Here is a 16,576-nt window from a genome sequence, read left to right as displayed (position 1 = left end):
TCCTGATATTAAGCCCAAATTGGTCTCTTCATAGATGCTCACTGTCCTCTGCTTCTGTCCTCAAGCGGCATAAAGAATGATCCAATCCCTCCCCCCTCCCATTCTGGAAATGTGGTTCTGGAAAAGGGTAATTTACTTATTTTTTATGATAGTCTTTTAAAGGTGAATTATTTTGTTTTTTCCCCAATTACATGTCAAAATGGTTTTTAATATTAATTTTTTAAAATTTTGAGTTCCAAATTCTCTCCCATCCTCCCCAATCATTGAAGCCAATTGGCTATAGGTTATACATGTGCAATCACACAAAACATATTTCCATATTAGTCATGTTGTGAAAGAAAAGAGAGCCCCCAAAAAACAAAAAAAAAAACCCCAAGAAAAATAAAGTTTAAAAAGTGTGTTTCAATCTGTATTCAGACACCATCAATTCTTTCTCTGGAGATGGAGAGCATTTTGCATCATCAGTCTTTTCGAATTGTCTTGCATCATTGTATTGTTGAGAAGAGCCAAGTCTATCTAAGTTGATCATCCTACAATGTTGCTGTCACTGTGTACAGTGTTCTCGTGGTTCTGCTCATTTCACTCTGCATCAGTTCTTGTAAATCTTTCCAGGATTTTCTGAGAGAATTTTGTTTTTCACTTCTCATAGTACAATCATATACCAGAACTTGTTTGGCTATTCTTCAATTGATGGGCATCCCCTCAATTTCCAATTCTTTGCTACCACTAAAAGAGCTGCTATAAAGATTTGTTTTTACACATAGGTCCTTTTCCTTTTTTTTTTATCTCATTGGGATACAGAACTTCTGGTGGCACTGCTGGAGCAAAGTGTATGCATGGTTTTATAGCCCTTTTAGCATAGTTCCAAATTGCTCCCCAGAATGATTGGTTCAGTTCACAACTCCACCAACAGTGCATTAGCATCCCAATTTTCCCATATCCTCTCTCCAACATTTATCATCTTCCTTTTCTGTCATATTAGTCAATCTGATAGGTGTGAGGTGGTACCTCAGAGTTGTTTTGATATGTATTTCTCTAATCAATAGTGACTGTAAAGGCAAGCAAAGTGGGATTTTTTACTGTATTTTTCTTTTGGAGTACTCAGCACCAAGGCAATCAAGTGCCTTTGATTGAGTCTTGCCTTTGTTTGTAGGAAGGCCCATACCATTTTGCTAGTTAGGTCATGAGAGGTGTGAAGCTCTCTGACCCTAAAGAAGTGTATATATACTCTGAGGTTAGCATTTTGTTTGGGGCTCACTCACTGGAAGAGTGTCATGTGATTTGACCAGATGAGACTCTGGATAGCCATTGGAGTCCCCTGGCTTTGAAAACCCAGATATTGGTGCTTCTCTCTCTGGTAACTGTATGTATTGCTACGGACAGACAGCTAGAAGCCTGTCTGCTGATTTGTGTTATTTTGCTCTGTTTATACAATTTCTGCTTGTAATTTCTGTTTGTGTTTTCTCTGAAGTTCAGGGTATTGACTTTTTCCCCTTAAGTAAGTGAATGATATATGTATGTTTAATTAAAGTGAGATTGTAAACCCCTTAAAGTTGATTTCCTTAGAAAAGCAGATCAAAGAACCTATGCTAGTAGCCCTTCTGTGTGCTGGTGTTACTGGCCTTACACCTCCACAGCAGCTGCAAGCAGCATTATTGTTACAAAATGGCATAGTCGGCAGGATCTGCAAATTAAAAGGAAAGCATGGGGCCTGGGATACTTGTTCACTGTTTCCCAGTTGTAGTAACTATGATTCTGTGGAGCCTGGAGCAGGAGCAGAGAGCTGCCTGTGTGCAGAGCTTTGCTTTCCCAGAAACAGAGGCTCCCCTGGAGCTTACTATCAGGCAGGAGCAGGAAGAACTTGAAGCTGAGCAGTCCCCATGAGCTGAGACAAGGAGCAGGAGCAGAGAGCTGCCTGTGTGTGAATCCAGGCAAGAGCTGAGAGTGGTCGGCCCATGCAGGAAGAGATATGGGACTTGAAAGTCAACCTCAGGTCAAGATGAAAAGAGGACTTTACTTCGGTGCTTCATATTGACTGAGGAGATTGTGACTTGCTGTGACCTAGGGTCAATGGTGATTGTATTTTCTGCCACCCCTAATGGATGATATGTTGTTCTAGGGAAAACCCTGGCCTGGGACCCCCTGCTTGTGTAAACAAGCATTTTGAGGAATGCTACTGAATGATGTTTTGCTTAAGGATGTTGCTATGAATGTTATGGCTCAGTTTATTGAACTCTCTGCTCTCTGTTCCTGCTCCAGGCTCCACAGAATCATAGTTACTACAACTGGGAAACAGTGAACAAGTATCCCAGGCCCCATGCTTTCCTTTTAATTTGCAGATCCTGCCGACTATGCCATTTTGTAACAATAATGCTGCTTGCAGCTGCTGTGGAGGTATAAGACCAATAACACCAACACACAAGAGGGCTACTAGCACAGGTTCTTTGATCTCCTTTTCTAAGGAAAGTGACTTTAAAGGGTTTACAATCTCACTTTAATTAAACATATATTTATCATTCAGTTACTTTGGGGGAAAGAGTCAACACCCTGAACTTCAGAGAAAACACAAACAGAAATTACAAACAGAGAAAATATAAGCAGAGCAGATATCACAAATCAACAGACAGGCTTCTAGCTGTGTGACCAAAGTTATACATACATAGCTACTAGAGAGAGAAACACCAACATCTGAGTTTTCAAAGCCGCGGCGGGTGGGGCAGGGGAGGCTCCTTAACAGTTACCCAGAGTCTCCACAGCAACACTCTTCCCATGAGTGAGCCCCAAACAAAATGCTAACCTCAGAGTATATATATATACTTCTTTAGGGTCAGAGAGCTTCACACCTCTCATGACCTAACTAGCAAAAGGGTGGGGACCTTCCTACAAACAAAGGCAAGACTCAATCAAAGGCACTTGATTGCCTTGGTGCTGAGTAGCACTCCAAAAGGAAAAAAACAGTAAAAAGTCCCACTTTGCTTGCCCTTACAATGATTTAGAGCATTTTTTGTAATGATAGATAGTTTTGATTGCTTATTTTGAAATATGCCTGTTCATATCTTTTGAGCACTTACCAAATGAGGAATGGTTCATATTTTTATGAAATTTGACTCATTTCCTATAAATTTGAGAAATGAGGCCTTTATCAGAGAAATTTGCTATAAATTTTTTTTCACAGTTATGATTACTAACTGTATTTCCCACCATCCTACTTCCCTTTATCCTACTTTCTCTCTCTCCTTTTACCCTGTCCCTCAAAAGCATTTTGCTCCCATCCACCCTCCCTATCAGCCCTTCTCTTAACCCCTTTCCCTTCTACTTTCCCATAGGGTAAGATAGGTTTCTATAACCAACTGAGTATGTATGTTATTCCCTTTTTGAGCCACTTCCAATAAGAATAAGGCTTAAGTACTTCCCTCCACCTTTCCCATCCTTCTTTCCATGATAAAAGTTATGTGAAATAATTTACCCTATTTTACCTCTCCCTTTCCCCTTCTTCCAATGCATTCCTCCTTCTCACTCCTTAATTTTGTTTTTCAGGTATCATCCCATCATACTCAACTCACACCTACGCCCCCTGTCTATGTATATTCCTAACTGCCCTGATGATAAAGTTCTTATGAGTTACAAGTATCATCTTCCTATGTAGGAATGTAAACAGTTTTAACCTTACTGAATTCCTCTTTCTTATTTACCTTTTTATGCTTCTCTTGATTCTTGTATTTGAAAGTCAAATTTTCTATTCAGCTCTTGTCTTTTCATCAGGAATGCTTGAAAGTCCTTTATTTCAATGAATATCCATCTTTATCCCCTGAAGGATTATATTCAGTTTTACTGGGTATATGATTCATGGTTGTAATCCTAGTTCTTTTGCCCTTCAGAATATCATATTCCAAGCCCTCCAACTTTTTAATATAGAAGCTGCTAAATCTTGTATTATGGCTCCACAATATTGGAATTTATTTCTGGCAGCTTGCAATATTTTCTTCTTATTTGGCTATAATATTCTTGGGAGTTTTCATTTTGGGATCTCTTTCAGGAGGTGGATAGTGGATTCTTTTGATCTGTATTTTATATCTGGTGGTTCTAGAAAATTAGGGCAAGGGTGGAGCCAAGATGGTGGCAGGAAAACAGGGACTAGCTTAAGCTCTCCCCCAAATCCCTCCAAACACCTTAAAAATAGACTAACTCAAATGACAAAAGAGCTCCAAAAAGCCAATGAGGAAAAGAATGCCTTGAAAGGCAGAATTAGCCAAATGGAAAAGGAGGTTCAAAAGACCACTGAAGAAAATACCACCTTAAAAATTAGATTGGAGCAAGTGGAAGCTAGTGACTTTATGGGAAATCAAAATATTATAAAACAGAACCAAAAGAATGAAAAAAAATGGAAGACTGTGAAATATCTCTTTGGAAAAACCACTGACCTGGAAAATAGATCCAGGAGAGATAACTTAAAAATTATTGGGCTACCTGAAAGCCATGATCAAGAAAAGAGCCTAGACATCACCTTTCAAGAAATTATCAAGAAAAACTGCCCTGATATTCTAGAACCAGAGGGTAAAATAGAAATTGAAAGAATCCACTGATTGCCTCTCGAAAAACATTCCAAAAAGAAAACTCCGAGGAATATTGTAGCCAAATTCCAGAGTTCCCAGGTCAAGGAGAAAATATTGCAAGCAGCCACAAAGAAACAATTTGAGCATTGTGGAAACACAATCAGGATAACACAAGATCTAGCAGCTTCTACATTAAGGGAATGAAGGGCTTGGAATATGATATTCCGGAGGTCAAAGGAGCTAGGACTGAAACCAAGAATCAGCTACCCAGCAAAACTGAGTATAATACTCAAGGACAAAATATGGATTTTCAATGAAAGAGGACTTTCAAGCATTCTTGAAAAAGAAAAGACCAGAGCTGAAGAGAAAATCTGACTTTCAAATATGAGAATTAAGAGAAGCATGAAAAGGTAAACAGGAAAGAGAAATCATAAGGGACTTACTAAAGTTGAACTGTTTTGGTTACATTCTTACATGGGAAGATGTTATTTGTAACTCATGAAACCATTCTAAGTATTAGGGTAGTTGAAGGGAATATATATATATATATATATATATATATATATATATATATACATATACATATATATATGTGTGTGTGTATGTATGTATGTATAGACAAAGGGCACAGGGTGAGTTGAATATGAAGGGATGATATCTAAAAAATAAATAAATAAATACGATTAAGGGGTGAGAGAGAGAAATATATTGGAGAAGGAGAAAGGGAGATATAGGATGGGGTAAATTATCTCACATAAAAGTGTCCAGAAAAAGCAGTTCTATTGGAAGGGAAGAGGGGGCAGGTGAAAGGGAATGAAAGAATCTTACTCTCATCAGACTTAACTTAAGAAGCAAATAACATACACGCTCAATTGGGTATCTTACCCTACAGGAAATGGGGGGAAGGGGATAAGAGAGAGGGGATGATAGAAGGGAGGGCAGAGTAGGGAGGAGGTAATCAAAAGCAAATACTTTTGAGAAGGGCCAGGGTCAAGGGGATAAAATTGAATAAAGGGGGACAGGATAGGATGCAGGGAAATATAGTCTTTCAAACATGATTGTTATGGAAGTGTTTTGCATAATGATACATGTGTGGCCTATGTTGAATTGCTTGCCTTCTCAAGGAGGCTGGGTGGGAAGAGAAGGAGGGAGAAAATTTGGAACTTAAAGTTCTAAAAACAAATGCTCAAAAACAAAGTTGTTTTTTACATGCAACTGGGAAATAAGATATATGGGCAATGGGGTATAGAAATCTATCTTGCCCTACAAGAAAGTAAAGGGAAAGGGGATAAGGGAGGGAAGTGGGGTGACAGAAGGGCAGGCAGACTGGGGAAAGGGGCAATCAGAAAAAATGCCATCTTGGGGTAGGGGTAGGGTATAAGTGGGGAGAAAATTTGTAACTCAAAATCTTGTGGAAATCAATGCTAAAAACTAAAAAAATATTAAATAAAGAAATAAAAAGAAAAAAAATTAGGGCAGTTTTTTTTTTCTTGATAATTTCTTGAAAAGTGATGTCTAGGCTCTGTTTTTGATCTACCTTTCAGGTAGTTCAATAATTCTTAAATTTTCTCTCCTTGATCTATTTTCCAGGTCAGTTGTTTTTCCAATGTGCTATTTCACATTTTCTTCTGTTTTTTTTTTCATCCTTTGGACTTTGTTTCTTCAAGTCTCATGAAGTCATTAGCTTCCAGTTTCCCAATTCTAAATTTCAAGGAATTATTTTCTTCAGCAGACTTTTACATCTCCTCTCCATTTGACCAATTCTACTCTTTAAGGAGGTCTTCTCTTCAGTGAATTTTTGCGTGTCTTTTAAAGTGTTATTTTCTTCAGCATTTTTTTTGTGTGTCTCCTTTATCAAGCTGTTGGCTTTGTTTTCATGATTTTCTTGCATCACTCTCATTTATTTTCCCATTTTTCCTCTACCTCTCTTATTTGATTTTTAACATCCTTTTGGAGCTCTTCTAAGAATTCTTTTTGGGCTTGAGACCAATTCACATTTTCTTTGAGGCTTTGGATGTTCTGTTGTTTTCTGAGTTTGTGTTTTGATTTTCCCTGTCGCCATAGTAATTTTCTATGGTCAAGTTCTTTCTTTGTTGTTGTTTGCTTATTTCTCCAGCCTATTTCTTGACTTTGAACTTTATGGTAAAATTGGGCTCTGGTCCTGGGTGGAGGTGGCACTGTGTCAAGTTTCAGGTTTTTTGTGCAGCTGTTTTCAGAGCCAGCTCTGGGGGTCTGTAAGCTTTCATTTCTTCAAAAATGGTCTGATCCAAGGGGAGGTGTGTTGCAGTTTGGCAGAAACTAGATATAGACTGACATCTTACACCATATACCAAGGTCAAAATGGGTACATAGTTTATAAGTAAATTAGGAGAGCAAGGAATAGTTCACTTGTCAAATCTATAGAGAACGGAAGAATTATGACCGAACAAGAGGTAGAGAGCATTATGAGATGTAAAATGGATCATTTCGATTATATTAAATTAAAATTTTTTGCACAAACAAAACCAATGCAGCCAAGATTGAAAAGAAAGCAGAAAACTAGAAAACAATTTTTATAGCAAATGTCTCTGACAAAGGCCTTATTTTGTGTCTGTATATATATATATATATATATATATATATATATATATATATATAGAGAGAGAGAGAGAGAGAGAGAGAGAGAGAGAGAGAGAGGGAGGGAAGGAGGGAGGGGGAGGGAGGGAGGGAGAGAGGGAGGGGGAGAGAGAGAGAGAGAGAGAGAGAACTGAGTCAAAATTTATAAGAATACAAGCCATTCCCCAACTGATAAATAGTCAAAGGATATGAACAGCAGTTTTCAGACAAAACAATCAAAGCTATCTGTAATCATTTAAAAAAAAGCTCTAAATCACTATTGATTAGAGAGATGCAAATTAAAATAATGCTGAGGTACTACCTCACACCTATCAGATGGACTAATATGACAAAAGGAAAATGCTAAATGCTGACGGGGGTGTGGGAAAATTGAGACACTAATGCACAGTAGGTGGAGCTATGAACTGCTCTAACCATTCTGGGGATTAATTTGGAACTATGCCAAAAGGGCTATAAAACTATGCATACATACCCTTTGATCCAGCAATACCACTACTAGGTGTGTATCCCAAAGGGACTGAAAAAGGGAAAAGGACCCATTTGTAAAAAATATATATATATTAACAGCAGTTCTTTTAATGGTAGCAAAAACTTGGAAATTGAGGGGATGTCCATTAATTGAGGAATGACTGAGCAATTCATGATATATGATTGTAATGGAATATTATTGTGCTATAAGAAATGACAAGCAGGATGATTTCAGAAAAACCTGGAAGGACTTGCATGAACTGATGCTGAGTCAAGTGAGCAGAACCAGAAGAACATTGTACACAGCAACAGCAACACTGTGCTCTTCTCAGAAATATAATTACCCGAGACAATTTCAAAGGACTAATGCTGGAAAATGCCATCCACATCCAGAGAAAGAACTATGGAGTCTGAATGCAGATCAAAGCAGACAAGTTCCACTTTTTAAAATTTTTTGTGTTTTTTGGCCTGTATTTTCTTTCACAACATGACTAAGATGGACATATGTTTTCATGACTATACAGGCATAACCTATATCATAATGCTTGCCTTCTCAGTTAGAGGGGAGGGGAAGAAGGGAGAGAATTTGGAACTCAAAATTTCTTAAAATGAATGTTTAAAATTGTTTTATATGCAATTGGGAAAAAAAATTAAAGTGCACAGAGCTTACCTATGAGTCTATACCTGCTGTATACCAACTGTCTAATCTCTCCTGAGCATCCCCAAGTGGATGTCTAAGTAACTCTAGAACCCCAAAAGGCCAAGACCAAGCTACTGAGCTCCCCAGACATGGTCCTACCCAGACCCACACAACCCTGACACAAAATGCCCCAAAGTATGAGGATCCCCAAGCACGGTGGCATAGGGTGGGAATCTGGAGACCTTGGAGGCTCATGCAGCCACAGAGGGGATCCTCCCAGGAAAGATAGGCCAGGAGCCCCAGTTCTAAAACAAAGGTGCCCCCCCTGCTCCGTGCCCACCCTCTAGAGTACCATGGAGTGCTGGAGCCCAGAGAGCTGGGCAGCATGCTCTCTCTCTCTCTCATACACACACACACACACACACACACACACACACACACACACACACACGCACGCACACAGAGGGACATACGCATGCACATACATGCACATGCACACACTATCTTAGCAGAGCAACTCTTCTGGCCTCTTGGTTGGAAAGAGCCCCATGCACACTTCCATTTTTTCTCTGGATCCCCAGCGTCTAACACAGAGCCCAGCATACAGCAGGCACTTAATCAATGCTTACATGAATGGGGGGTCCTTCATGACCATCTCTCACCTGAACTACAATGGCAGGTTCTCAGGACTGACTGGGAGGAGTGCCAGAGGGCCCCTGGGGTCACGGAGTGAGAGGCCCCTGAACTAGACTCCAAGCACCCTCCAGCCTCTGCCTAAAGCCCCCTAGGGGAGCCTGCCTTGGAAAAGGATCTCATGTGCCAGATCCAGGCCCCCTGCCCAACACAGCTCGAGGACCTGTGCTCACCATGAACTGGACGATGTCCTCTGCTCTGTGCTTGGCCGACTTGAAGGCGGGCAGCCAGGTCACCACCATAATCTGGTATTCTATGTGGCCGGACATCATCTTCCCCCGGAACTCCTGGTACGTGGGGACGGAGAGGTCCAAACCAGTGTGAACATTCTGAACTTGCCTACAAAGAGGAAGGCAAAGAGGTCAGAGAGTTAGGTGAGGGATCTCTGGACGACAGGCCGGAGGGGGGCACACCTCCCTGAGAGTCACTCAGTCAACAACCACTTATTAAGTGCTTATTATGGGCCAGATTCTGGGGATGCCCAGTTCCTGCCCTCAGGAAGCCCTGCAGACAGAAGGAAGAGGAGGAATGGGGAGCTCCCTCTTTGCTTCCTGGTCCAACAGCCTCCTCTCAGTGGCTCAGGCAAGTAGCTCCTACTTTTATCATCCTGCTTGTGCAGGAGAGGCAATGGAGGCAGAGGGAGGCCCAGGATCACCAAGCTGGCAAATGCCTGAGGCGGATCTCGAACTGGGCTCTTCTGACTCCAAATCCCAACACTCTCACCTGGTGAGTCAGCCTGTTGATGGGAGGGTCAGTGACAGCTCTGATATAATGCACCCACTTGACTACCCAGCCTAGAAAACAACCCCCTTCCACATGGTGGAGGCTCAGATGTCCCCAAGTTCAGGAGAGAAGAGGCACTGCATGGTGACCCTGATGTTCCTGAGAGCTCCCAAGGTGCTCTGGCAGATGAGATGCTTGCCATTTTCTGGCCAGGTCCATTCATCAAGGAGGGGATGAGAAGTCCTGAGGTTTGGGACCCTGAGATACCCTCCACTCCCAACGCAACTCCCAAATCTCCAGACTTCTCCACCATTCTCCAGCTGCGTTCTCCCCGTGCAAGATGTCTCTGGTCCTGCCACACCTGCCACAGCCACCTGGGGAGGAGGGATTCTTGCCTGCTTCCTTGGCTCCCTGAGGAGCCATTCCATCATTCTCCAGGCCCCCTTGGCTCCCCCCACCTCACTGCAGTGATCACCCAGGTGCCTGATTCCCTGACTCCATTCTGAAGGTGATAACAACCAGAATACATTCCTCAATGAGTAACCCACTTCCACGCCCTCATACCCTCCTCTTCCCAGCGATTCTGAATCCCCAGCTGCCATTAGCCCATTCTCCATCCCTGCTTACTGACATCCTTCTTAACCTCCCTACCCCCAACTCTCCCCTCTAAAGCTACCCCCCCTTCCCCTGTGCCCTCTGGAATGCCAGCAAACTAGCTTTCATTTTAAATCTTCTGCTTTCCCCCTAAGACTGGGCTTCCCTGCCCTCCGCACCCAATGACACAGCCTCCGGCCCCTCTCTCCAGGGCTGGCTGCCCTTTCCCTCACTTCCTGACTGAATAGTCGAGGTGTGGGGGTCTCAATACTCCCAGCTCCCCATGGCCTCATCCTGGCCCCCTACTGCCATCACGCAGGTTCACTCAATCCACATTTACCCCCACACACTCTGGATCTAACCCTCCTCCCTCATCGAGTCACTCACCAGTGCAGCCCTTCAAAGCTTCCCTCACAACAACCTAGGGTGCTGTTATTATCTCTGTTTTACAGATGAGGAAACTGAGGCAAAGGTTAAGTTCCCTGTCCAGGGTCACACAGCTAGAAAGTGGCTGGGCCCATCAGGTCTTTCTCACTCCCGAGTCCAATGCTCTAGCCACTGGGCTGACAAAGCTCCCTTTGCCCGAGAACCTTGTGTCCTGTTTCACTGGCTGTGAACTCCCTCTTTTGCTTCACCTCAAATAACTCAGTACCTTCTGCACTGTCCTCCTGGCCCTCGTCTCACATCAAGAGGCGATGCCCCTTCTCCTGGCCAAACTCCTCAACACTCACAAGTGGTCCCCGGCCATCCTGTCTCCTCCAAGAGCTCCCCACTCTGCCAGCTCCACTTCTCACTGACCTTCAGTCTCTGTCTCTATGGGCTCGGTCCCTCCTGCTCACAGACACGCCCAGGACTCCTCCATCCTCACCAAACAGCACCCTGCATCTCTTCTGCCCTTTGTAGCCAAACCTGAAAAGGCTGTCTATGCCAGGAGCTTCTCCTCTCCTCTCACTCATCTCAGCCCCTTACGATCTGGCTTCTGGTCTCCCCATTGAACCCCAGCTGCTCCCTCCAAAGTGACCTGGGATCTCTTAGTGGCCAAATCCAATGGCTCTTTCTCCTTCCTTATGCCCCTTGACCTCTCTGCAGCTCTGTGGGTTACTCTCTCCTCCTTGACTCTCTTCCCCCTAGGTTTTCACGACAGACTGACTCTTTCTCTCTCTCTGTTTCTCTACTGGCTCTCCTCCTACCTGTGTGAATATTCCTTCTCAGTCCCCTTTGCTGTATCTTCATTCATGTCACAGACAAGTGGCCCTCAGGGTTCTGTCCCAGACCTCCTGATCTCCCTCTACAACATCTCTTCTATCCACCTTCTCTCCCCAGACAATGCAACCAGCCTAGTGTAGGCCCTCCTACCCTCTCCTATGGACCATCACAATAGACTGCAGCTGGGGCTGCCCCCCTCAAGGTACCCCCACCACTCCACTCATCCTCCACTCAGCTGTTAAAGTGATCTTCCTGAAATGCACTCTGACCACGTTCCCCTCCCCTTCAGTAAAGGCTGTCTATTATCTCCAGGACCAAATCTAAAGTTCTGTTTGGCTTTCAAAGCCCTACTGATCCCTTCCTACCTTTCCAGTCTTCTTCCACTTTCCTCTCCTCCACCGACTCTGTGCCCCAGTGACACTGGCCTCCTGGCTGTTACTCATACACTCCTGACTCTGGGCATGTTCACTGGCTGTCCCCCAAGGCCTGGCCTTCTCCCCCTCCTCATCTCTGCCTCTTGGCTTCCCTGCCTTCCTTCTGGTCCAGTTAAAATCCTATAGGAAGCTTTCTCTCTGTTGATTCTCTCCAGTTTGTCCTGTCTGTATCTTGTCTGGACAGAGTTGTTTGCATGTAGTCTCCATGTCAGACTCTGGAGGGCAGGACCTTGTTTTTGTGCTGGCACACAGTAGGCATTTGATGCCTTGTTGATCGGACATTTCCTCTGGGAAGCTCCATTTTGAGGGAGTGCTCAGGGCCAGCCCACTCCTCTCTTTGTCTCTATCTCTGTCTCTGTCTCTCAAGGTCCCCCTCCAGCTCATCCAGGGCTCACCACTGCCTCCATAGATTGACTGTCCAAATCAACCAATGTGCCCATTGGAGCCAACCCTGCAGACTCTTCCCTGAGCTGAGAAGTGGCAGGCAGTGCAGTGTTTTGGTTCTCCTACAACAGGGAGCCTCCAGCTTCAGGCAGGAGTCCTGGGTACCCTTTGCAGCAATTCCCCTGACTTGCTATGTAACTCTGGGGCCTGCCTCAGTCTCCTCCTCTGTAAAATGGGGGTGGTTGTGGGGACAGTAAGAAAAAAATGCTAGAGAAAGGGGAGTTGTTTTTCCTCCTCCTCCTCATCTTCGGGCAGAAGGGAAAATGAAGCAAATGAGAAAAAAGCCCCAAAGGCCTGGACCTGAGAGGCCCTCCCTACTCCCCAGCCCCACACGCAGAAATTCTCAGGAGAGAGCAAAGGCGGTCTAAGCTGCCTCAGAGAGCAACCAGCAGGAAATCTGCCTCCAGGCCCAACATAGGCCAAGGAGAAACCGACTGGCCCTCATTTGACAGGCGAGGACACCGAGGCAGCCGCCTCCCGACAAGGGCAGAGTCGGGCAGCCTGCGGCTGCGGGGGCCCCCACCCTGGGCCTCAGTTCCCGCCTCGGGGAAGTGGGGGGATCCTGCTCAGGGCTGACCCTGGAGGGAGACCCGGCCAAGGGCCCCGGGATGGGCACGCGTCTCCCGTTGGGAGAGCCCAGGATTAGGGGCCCGGTGAAGGGCCCTCGAGGAGGATTGGCTGGACCTCCGGAGCTCTGAAAGACTTTGCCCCCGCCCGCCCCCGTCCCTGCCCCGCCGGGGCTCACCTGCTGGCCACGAGCACAGAGGGCCCCGGCTGCATGGCGCCGCGCTGCCACGGCCACGGTCACAGTCACGGGATGGAGGCCGACGCCCCTCTGCCCCACTCCCTAGCGTCTCGGGGGGCTCCTCCGCCTGCCGCGCGCTCCTCCTCCTCCTCCTCCTCCTGCTCCTCCTTCCTTCCCTTCCTCCTTCTCTTCTACCTCCTCCTCCGCCCCGCCCCTGCAGCGGCCCGCTCAGCGCCCCGCCCAGCTGGGGAGGGTCCGGCCCAAGCCGGGGTGGAGCGAGGATCGGAGCCGCTTCTGGCTGGAGACACCAGGCCCCGGCCGGCACACCCCCTCCGCCTCCCGTCATTCACCCCCGCCCCCAGGCGTGGACTGGGGGCCTCCTGTGGGCTGGAGACCACAGAGTCCCTGCCCTCCGGGAGCGCAGAGTCTAACGGGGAGACACCAGGCTATGGACCAACGAGCTAGAGACTGGATCAATAGGGAGTAGTCTTAGAGGGAAGCGAGGGGTGAGCTGGCAGGTGTTTAACAAGCCGCTCCTGGAAAATGCGTACACTCGGCACACGCGTTCTTAAGTGTAATCTGTATTAGCGCTGTTTTCTCCATCAGTTTCTTCGCTCTAAACAATCAATAAAACAATCGATCTGAATCGAATCATTTGTGGTGGTTTGGATTTCGGAAGGAAGCCGGCAAAGCCAGGCAAAAGAAGAGGGAGGGAGAAAGGACGGGGAGGGGAGGGGGAGGAAAAGAAGGGGGAGGAGGAGGAAGAAGGGGAAGACGTGGGGGAAGAGGAAGGGGAGGAGGAAGAGGAGGGGGAGGAAGAAAGAGAAAAGAGGAGAGAGAAGGGAGAGAGAGAGAGATCCAGACACAAGGGGGAGCCAGTGAAAATGGCTGGAATTGGAGGTGGGGCATCCTCTGGCAGGAACAGCAGAGTGGTCAATGTCACTGGATAGTATACCACTGGGAGGAGAAGAAGGTGTAAGAAGACTGGAAAGGGAGGGAAGAACCAGGTTGTGAAGGACTTTCAGAGCCAAACAGAGAAGAGTCGGAGGTGTAGCTCATGAGGACAGTCAGTACAAAGGCAAGGAGGTGGGAGTTCTTTGTGTCAGGAAGGCCAGTTTGGCTGAATCCCAGTCTTTTGTCCTTCATTTCAAAGAGAACCCACAATGACATCACTGGCCGATGTCTTGACTTGTGGGTGAATCGGACCGAAGTGAGGCAGAGCTACAAAGTCATCAGCCTCACTCTCTCTTCCAGAGTCATCACAGTCCAGTGGCATGGCAAATGTCAGGATGACCGGGGATGGCCTGCGGTGTGGCGGATGACTGTAGAGTCTTCGAATCTGTTCCTAAGGTAGCACATTCTCAGGGAAGGGTTAGAACCCCAGAGATGGATTTCTCCCAATTGTCTGGACAAGCAGAGGCAGTTAGTCAGAGGAGGGGTCCTCTGGCAATACCAGATCTAGGTAGAGCTGGGGAAGTTACAGGCAGAGTTTATTAAAGAGTTCTCACTCACTAACAATAACCATAATTAATCATAATAACTAACACTGGTACAGTGTCTGCTTTGTGCCAGGCAGTGGGCTGAGAGCCTGACGAGTATTCCCTCGTGGGAGCTCTTCCTCTCCCTTTAGGGGCCCAGTCCTTGCTTCACTCCTTACGTGCTGTGTCCCTAGGCAATTACATAGCACTGTGAGGTGGGGAAGGCACTGCACAAATATTGTCTCATTTGATCCTCATACAACAATCCTGTAAAAGGCAGGAGCCGTTATTATCCCCAATTTACAGATGAGGAAATAGGCTGAGGGGGGTTAAAGTGACTTACCTAGGGTCACATAGCCAGGAAGCATCTGAGGCAGGATTTGAATTCAGGTCTTCCTGACCCCAGGCCCAACCCTCTGTGCACTGCTCCACTCAACTGCTTAAGGCAGTTGCATCCTCTGAGCCTGTTTCCTTCTCCATAAAGTGGGAAAAATGATTCTTCTGTGTCACCCGGAGCCCAGTGGAAGGTGGCTGCTTTGAAAATGGTAAAGCTTGGCAGAAGCTGTATCTCACTGGTCGGTGGAATGGCCAGCTGTCATACCTGCCATTTCCATGGTGCCTGGAGGTGTGCCCAGTGCTGACCAGACAGGAGCTCATCGAAGCCTGTCAGGAAAATACGCTATTAGCTCCATCCTTCAGATGAGGAAACTAAACCAATGGCAATAGCTTCAGACCACTTTAAGGTTTGCAAAGCACTTTACAATTATTATTTCATTTGACCCTCACAAAAACCCTGGGTGGTAGCTGTTATTATAACTCCCATTTGACAGGTAAGGAAACTGAGGCACGGAGAAGTTAAGTAAGGTCACCCAGATAAGAAGTTGTAACTGACTGTCTCCCTCCTTAGGATGCCAGCTCCTTATGAGTAGATATTGTTCTGTTCATTGTACTTGGATTCCCAGCACCTAACACATTGCCTAGCACATAGTAGGCACATAAGTACTTTTTGATTAATTGATTAGACTGAGGCTCCAAGAGTGGTCACATAGCTAGTCAAAGGACCGATCAACACTAACTGCCTACTAAGTGCCAAACGCTGACGATGGGACTAGGAAAGTGGGAGAGACAAATAGGAAAGTTCCTGCCCTCAGGGAGCTTATATTCCACTAGGAGGCTCCAACAGGTTCCCCGAGGCACCCCTGAGGACAGACTGATAGAGCTATAAGGAGATTTAGAAATTATCTAGTTTGTTCCTTTTATTTTTCCTCCCCTCACCGATCTGCTGGATCCCAAAACTTCCCACAGAAGTGAAGATGTGCTTTTGGTAGGCTACATACTCTGACCCCTTGCCAAAGGACATGAATAACCAGTGGCTCCCAGTGTGTCCCTATGATTGGAGGCTGTATTGAAAGTTATTGGCAGCTAAGCCAGGAATAATTGCCTAGGATTGGACCTCATCTACACCTCTTTTCTGCTTCTGTCTGTGTCTCTCCCTAAGCCCATATGACTGAGCAGAGATCCTGAGATGGCAGTTTCTAGCCTTGGAGGTGACCTCATGAGTCCAAGAGGCTGGAGGGCCTAGAGGTGAGTGCTGGCTCTCCAGAGGTGATTTCTTCTGTAGCTTCTCAGAGGAGGAGACCATTTCCAGAAGGATGCTGCAGCTGAGGGGACATCTAAAGCCCACACCATGTCCTGGCTGCCCAGAAGAAGCAGACTGGGAGCTGCTCAGGTTGCATCATGAGACATCTGTTGTGCAGGGCTGTTGACCTGCAAGGGTATTTTTCCCACCAAGAGAGTACAATAAAGATGATGGGTTATTGTTTCCAGTTTTAAATATCTGTTCATTCCAATGAAGAGGATTTTTGTGTCTTGATCATTCCTTTTATGGTGGAGGAAATAAATAGCTGTCCTATATCTGATATTTACTTTGTGCATTGAGTATATTTTCTAGAAAAGATCTTGTTCTCTTCTAGGGGAAGCTT

The 16,576-nt window shown here is 45.7% G+C and overlaps 1 protein-coding gene across 1 annotated transcript in view; it reads right to left on the bottom strand.

Moving 5' to 3' along the window:
• The window catches only part of HS1BP3 (HCLS1 binding protein 3), a 31,655-nt gene extending 18,325 nt beyond the window's left edge, over nt 1-13,330 (bottom strand). Inside the window, exons 1-2 of the mRNA XM_036752480.1 lie at nt 13,117-13,330; nt 9,144-9,309 (exon numbers count right to left, since the gene is read on the bottom strand). Coding sequence (XP_036608375.1) covers nt 9,144-9,309; nt 13,117-13,151 — 201 coding nt within the window. The 5' untranslated portion in view covers nt 13,152-13,330. The remainder of the gene's footprint in view (nt 1-9,143; nt 9,310-13,116) is intronic.
• Between the last annotated feature and the right edge of the window lie 3,246 nt (nt 13,331-16,576).

This window comes from Trichosurus vulpecula, chromosome 3, assembly GCF_011100635.1.
Source record: "Trichosurus vulpecula isolate mTriVul1 chromosome 3, mTriVul1.pri, whole genome shotgun sequence".
In the NCBI taxonomy this organism is placed as follows: domain Eukaryota; kingdom Metazoa; phylum Chordata; class Mammalia; order Diprotodontia; family Phalangeridae; genus Trichosurus; species Trichosurus vulpecula.
This window is presented reverse-complemented; position numbering and strand designations above follow the sequence as displayed.